At 34.5% G+C, this 7054-nt stretch overlaps 2 protein-coding genes across 2 annotated transcripts in view; both read left to right on the top strand.

Moving 5' to 3' along the window:
- The window catches only part of LOC116336816 (probable serine/threonine-protein kinase dyrk1), a 13786-nt gene extending 10019 nt beyond the window's left edge, over positions 1-3767 (top strand). Inside the window, exons 6-9 of the mRNA XM_031760961.1 lie at positions 538-1088; positions 1165-1744; positions 1835-2027; positions 2105-3767. Of these exons, the coding sequence (XP_031616821.1) occupies positions 538-1088; positions 1165-1744; positions 1835-2027; positions 2105-2802 (2022 nt within the window). The 3' untranslated portion in view covers positions 2803-3767. The remainder of the gene's footprint in view (positions 1-537; positions 1089-1164; positions 1745-1834; positions 2028-2104) is intronic.
- LOC116352054 overlaps positions 1-7054 on the top strand; it is a 587314-nt gene that overhangs the window by 310866 nt on the left and 269394 nt on the right. The window lies entirely within an intron of this gene.

The raw sequence follows: 7054 nt of genomic DNA, 5'->3' as shown, positions 1-7054 counted from the left end.
ATATTACTATGTTTGATTTTAAATGATAATTTTCTTAAAAATAGGATCTTTAATTGGTCCATCGTCTTGATTCATCAAATGGTTAATGTTTTTATGAATGTAAAATGTAATGAGTTAGATGCGCACGAGTCATTTTACATCCTATTTTTAAGAAAATTATCATTTAAAATCAAACATAGTAATATTTGTCACTTTTTTTGTTTTTTGAGTTTTGCATAAGAATCCATTGAAAATATTGTCAACAATTTAAATCCGATGTCGAATGGAATATCAAGTAACTTTTATTTTTCAATCATTCAAATATGTTTAGCAAATTCAGTTGTCTCCTATAACTCACTGAGGATGAAAGCATTGCTTTCGAAATGGGCATCTGAGAATCTTACAATTCTTAATAGTGTAATATTTGTTGTTTTTCAATAAAAAGATAATAATTATAACATATTGCATCTTTTAAATGTACTCTTTAACGTTCTCTCTCTCTCTCTCTCTCTCTCTCTCTATCCATGTCTCTGGTCTCTGTTTCGGCAACGAAAACAGATCAATGTTGGTGGAACGGGTAAAAATATTTATGGAAATTCTCGGTTAAATTCGCCAATTGAGATGACATCATTGCTAACGGTTGGCGGTGGCGGTGGTGGTGGTGGTGGTGGTGGTGGTTGTGTAGGCGTTGGAAATCAACCGGAAAATGGGAATAGCAATGGTAATGCCAATGTCAACCATGAATCAAATGCGACGATAACATCGATTCAAAACCAACAACATGTTGCGTCTATACAGAATGGTAAACCGCCAAAACAACAGCAACAGCATTCATCGTCGTATTCATCGCATCGCAATAATTCATTTAGTCTGTACAAATGTCCGAGTCAAACCAATGGTGGCGGCTCAATTTGTGGCAGTATAAAAAGTTCCGATACGGGAAACGATGATACGACTAGTTTGTGTACAAGTGATGGTGGTGGAGGCGGTGGCAGCGGTGGTGGATGCCGAAGCAGTAGCTCTCGTGGTTCAGCATTACGTGTACGTCAGTATATGTTGCATCATGTGCGATTTGTTGAAGAATTGGGCGAAGGTGCATTTGGCAAAGTGTAAGTATTGGCGATATTGAATATACAAAAGGTATTGCATTTATAACGGTGTTATCCTTGTCTTCTCGCAATGAAGGTATAAAGGTGAATTAACTCAAGCGAATGGCGAACGAATTTATGTGGCGGTGAAAGCGCTCAAAGAAAATGCATCGGCCAAGACACAAGCCGATTTTCGTCGTGAAATCGATCTCATTTCCGATTTAAAGCACGATAATATCGTTTGCATTTTGGGCGTTGTTTTGAAAGAGGAACCGTTATGCATGCTGTTTGAGTATATGGCACAGGGCGATTTACACGAATTTCTTATCTCACGTGCACCGAGCGAAAATTGTATGGGTTCATTGAATCAAACACAATTTTTGCACATTAGCTTACAGATTTGCGATGGCATGGAATATCTTGCCAGTCATCATTATGTGCATCGAGATTTGGCCGCAAGAAATTGTCTCGTCGGCGACAATTTAACCGTAAAAATTTCGGATTTTGGTTTATCGCGCGATATTTACAGTTCCGACTATTATCGGGTCCAATCGAAATCATTATTGCCCGTACGCTGGATGCCGTCTGAATCAATTTTATATGGTAAATTTACCACAGAAAGTGATGTATGGAGTTTTGGGGTTGTTCTTTGGGAGATTTACAGTTATGGCTTGCAGGTACGGTTATATATTGATTTTACAATTTATTTTCAATTTCCATGCTCATTTCCTAATCACCATTTCACACATAAACCATCATATTTTCAGCCATATTATGGATACAGCAATCAAGAAGTCATCAATATGGTTAGATCACGACAACTTTTGCCCTGTCCAGACACATGCCCAAGTGCAGTCTATTCGTTGATGGTTGAGTGCTGGCATGAACAAGCCGTAAGGCGTCCATCATTTGCTGAAATTGGCCATCGATTGAAGATTTGGTATCAGAATCAAAAACGAAGTAGGTTTATTCAATATTCTACTAATTCGAAAAAAAATATTTAAACCAAAAAATTGTTTTTTGATTTTTTTTTGCAGAAGATGAACAATGTGATGCTCCGTCGAATGGTCCAAGTAGGAAAGGCTCAACAATTCGAATAAATTCAATTTCGATGACTCCATCGTCATCCAATCAGCATATTGTTGATATGAATGGCTGCAATGGTGACAATGTGTCCGATCATAATCGAACACTTGAACGTGATGGTCGCCAATCATCAATTTCATCATCACATTCACCACATCGAACACACACATCCAATTCATCATACACAAATACGTCCGAAAATCAAAATAATAAATCACATCATCATTCATTGGATCGAGAGAGCAATAATAAATGTTATCGTGAAATCGCATCGCGACAATTTTATAATACAAATCCAAAACCGCAAGCACATTCAAAGCAACAAAAACAACAAAAACTTCAGCAACAACAACAACAGCAGCAGCAGCAGCAATCAAATAATCAATCGATGGCACGACAATCGATGCCAATGAAATGTGTCAAATCACAATCAAATTTAAGCAATACCACATTAATATCAAAATCGGATGCAAATATGGCGATCAACAGTTCAGACGAATGCTTGAACATGGATCGAATGTCCGTTCATTCGCAGTGCAACAGCAGTGAAATCTATAAAAATCGTCACATGATCCTTGCATCGTCCAATAAATCATCTAAACAATATTGTAAGTATCACAATTTTAATTTAAAAAAAAGCGAAAACTGACAACTTGACACCATGATTTATCGGAACCAAAATCACTGACATTAGACGAAACTACATCGAAATTTTCAAAGCTTTTCTTTTCGGTTCATTTTCAACGTAGATAATTTATTCCACTTAAGAAAACAATGTCGATTCTCTTTTCAAAAGACTCAGCATTTGAGGGGAACGAAAATCACCCCAGCTTTTTTTCAAAACTCAAATTCTAATTTTCATCACATTTTCGTTATGGTCCAATTGCAAAATATGCGAAATATGTGAATTTCTAATTTCGATAAGCTAATTTATTATTCTATTTATCTTAAATCAAGTAGTGAATTATCAATTTTTCAAATAAATCATGCCTAAATTATGAATCGATTAGAGAAAAGTTAGTTTATAAGCAAAAACAACAACAACAACTCAAGCTGATTGCAGCACATTTTTATGGAGAACTGTAAATATACTTTGCATCGAATTGAGAGAAAAACCGGCAAATATCATTAATTCTAAATGAAATACAAAAAAATTTAGATTTTAAATTTTAATCCGTAACACAAAGGTTGTTCATTTCATGAGATTGAATTTTAAATTCCTCGCTGTTTTTTAAGTTCGATTTTACAGCGCATAAATTAACCCACAGTCATATTTTGAATATCCACCCATAAAACAAACAACTCACTAGTATTTCTTCTAAGTAGATAAAATTGAATAGAACTTCAGTGTTCAAATCGATCGATGTGATGTTACATCATTATTTGTCCACATTCCTTTTGAACATAGCAATATTCATACAGAGAATGACCAATAAAGTGGAGAGAAAATGAAAACCGAACACAAATTTTAACGTACCAAAACACAAAAGAAATAACATTAATCAATATACATTGTAAGAAAATCATGTTCAAATTTTTTTGCAATAAACATTTTTTTGATATGATGTATTAATTTATATGACAAAAACTAAAGAAATAAAAAAATATGGCGAATGAGACCGCATAAAAACAAACAAATATTTTTTTTTTTTTGAATGGTAGTTTATTATTATAAAGTTTTACATGAAATGGGTAAGTAAGTTTTTTTTTTTTTTTAATTAAATCATTAGTGTGCGAAGGGGTGTTCACCCCCCTGTGATTTGGACGAGAAAATTTTTCGAGTTTGCCAGGATTTTTCACTGAAAAAAGTGATCTAAAAAACGGAATCACCCATCCTGAAAAATTTTCCTCACACACATGAATGAATTAAATAGTCGAAGTACAATATGTGTCCCTATCGATCTCTTCAATTTCCGTTCTAATATCAATCCATTGGCGATTTGCATGCAAAATGTCTTTGTCAATAACAATTTCACCGCGATAACATTTAAAATTGATCTTAAAATGTCCTTTCGCAACGTTTAAAATCGAATTATAGTCTTCAAAACTGATTACTATTTTGCTGCAGAAAATATTTAGCTCTACTAATTTTTTGGCATTTTTCAAAGCCAATTGCATTCCGGCCAGAGTAACCGTTGACCAAGTTAAGTTTATAATTTCCAAGGCTGGCATATTTTTGATGAATGTCATTAAATCCATGTCGTTTGCTTCGTAGAGTGTGATTTGTTTAAGCGATTTTAGTTTGAGTGCAGCGTCTGATAAATCGGAAATTGGCGTTCCAACGATGTCTAACGCTTCAATGGCTGTTTTATGTTTGACAAGTGAATCGATAAATGCGCTGGGTACCGATTCACAACCAGTGATCGTCAAATTTTTCAAATGACGAAGTCCAGCAATGCTTAAAATATTTGCGTTGTATTCCTCTTCATCAAACGCATTGTCGTCGTATTCAATATCCATATTCTCATCATCGCTGTCCTCATCATCGTTGTACTGCCAATCCTTAAAACCATCATAATCGACCACCTGTAAATAGGTTAGATTTGGCACTGCGCTGCTGATATTTTTCAAAATTGATTTGTCCAATGTCAAAAATTCAGCTTTTTTCAATTGTGGATTTAATGATAAAAATTCGTTCAACTTGATGCATGTTGGTTCATTCAGAAATCCCAAATTTAATTCTTCCAATTGCGGCATATTTCTTAAGAAATCGGTAAAATTCCATTTAAAGTCCACATACAATAGTGTCAAACTTTTCAATGGCATATTTGATGGTATACGCAATCTTTTGTGCGAAATATAATGAAGTCTTAATTCTTCCAATGCCTTAAACTTTGATAGATTCATAAAGTTGACATTTGTGATTCCATTTATATTTTCGCCACAAATCTTTAGGGATTTCAATGTCTTTCCGCAAAATTTGCCAATATTCTTGAATAATTGTATATTCTCTTTCCGATAATTGTTATCGAAATACCATTCAAGTGTTTTGATCAAATGGCCAAAAGTTTTTAGAATGAAATTTATTCTTGGCAACAAAACACCATAAGCCTCGTCATAGGTTGTATCGATGCGAAAAATTTCAAATCGTGAACGGGCGCATTGTAGCGCATTTTCTTGAAATCGTACACATACTTCGCCTGCATTTGTTAAGTCACCGAGATTCGGTAGCCGGCGAAGTACTTCTTGAACACAATCATCGTTCAATGCGTTCAGAATATGCTTTTGCGAGCTCTGTTCTGGACCAGAGATCGTTCCAATATTCATTTCCATTGTATCGAAATTCAACGATAACTCAATTAGCACTATATATCAATTTTTCAATGAATACGCAATTTTTTTTAGCAAATATTAAAAAAAAAACTATTTAATTTTTGAAGAGCAACGTGAATTTGTAAAATTATACTCTTTCTTTTTAAATGGAAAATTTGTGTTTTTTTTTGTCTCGGAATTTGTTCTTCACTAGTCAATATAACAGGATTGAATAAACATCGTAACCAAGATTGATAAAGTCAACAGCTCGTATATCTCATTTACTAATTACAATTAGCAAAGGACAACATTTGTATTCATAATTAACAAAATACCATCCTATGTGTGTATGTGCCGTAATTAGGTGTTTTACATATAAAACATTACCCGATGTGCTCGTTAGGAGATTCGTTTGTTATTAAGATGATTAAATACCTGATTCGACCAGAAAACTTATTGATGGATTTTACTTAATTATTTCAAAAGTTATAGTTTTTTATTATATTAAAGAAAAAACATATTTTTAGTTTGTTTACAAGAAACTAATTTTTTTCAGAGTATCATGATTTGCTGCTGCTCAGCATATTACTGAGAGCTGAGAAATGCTGAACTCGTGCGGCCAACGCATACGAAACGGATGCACGATACATATTCCCCTTTCGCTTCGTATGTGCTGCCGTTGACGCTATTGCCGGTACAACGGTAACACACTATACCAGCGAACATACGAAGTGAAAGGGGAATATGTATCGTGCATCCGTTTCGTATGCGTTAGACGTACACTTTCAGAATATATGAAAGACTGAGAGCAAAAACAGCACGTCGCATCTCATCTCTTGCTTTCACTTACGTAAGCAAAATAACGAGGGATGCGATGTGATGTTTTTCTCGCAGCTTCTCATAAATCGGTCGCAACACAATTTCAAACTCAACTGGTTACTAAGTTTTGAGTTTTGAATTGAACATCCAATCAACTGTTTATAACCGTTTAAACGGGGAGAATGCATGTGTGCGTGCATCCGTTTCGTATGCGTTAGTCGCACGAGTTTAGCATTTCTCTGCTCTCAGATATATGCTGAGCAGCAGCAAATCATGATACTCTGATTTTTTTTAGCACTGCATGAAATGGATATAAAAATAATAGTCTCTGTGACGAGCTGATTAGTTTTTGAGCAATTTCTGTTGACCGGTGTAATTATAGGTCCGAACAGAGTACCCACATCCATACATTTTTTGACAATTTTTTAACCATTTTGGTGGCTGCCTGCTCATACACGAAATTCAAAATCTGACTTAACGGGATGATTGGGGAATACGAGGATTAGAACTGGTCAAATATTCAGCAACATTGATTGATCGATAAATAACCAAAATCAATATAAATAACATTCAAATTCAAGAGAAACTCAGAGATCATCAACGAAGAATAAATGGAATGGCGACACTGCACAGAACTGAACAGTGCTTTATAGATTACATAAAAATTGGTTTATTCGGATTTTGAGATGAGACCTTATTTCACCGAATTCAGCCATAATTCAGGCCATTCATAAGCTCCATGATAAATCTGTGAAGGCAAACTTCATTTCTGAACCGATTTATACGGAAAAACAATAATTTTTCATATTGAAAAATATCGAGATTTCAAT

This window comes from Contarinia nasturtii, unplaced genomic scaffold, assembly GCF_009176525.2.
Source record: "Contarinia nasturtii isolate CC-2019 unplaced genomic scaffold, AAFC_CNas_1.1 Cnas_scaffold_187, whole genome shotgun sequence".
In the NCBI taxonomy this organism is placed as follows: domain Eukaryota; kingdom Metazoa; phylum Arthropoda; class Insecta; order Diptera; family Cecidomyiidae; genus Contarinia; species Contarinia nasturtii.
This window is presented reverse-complemented; position numbering and strand designations above follow the sequence as displayed.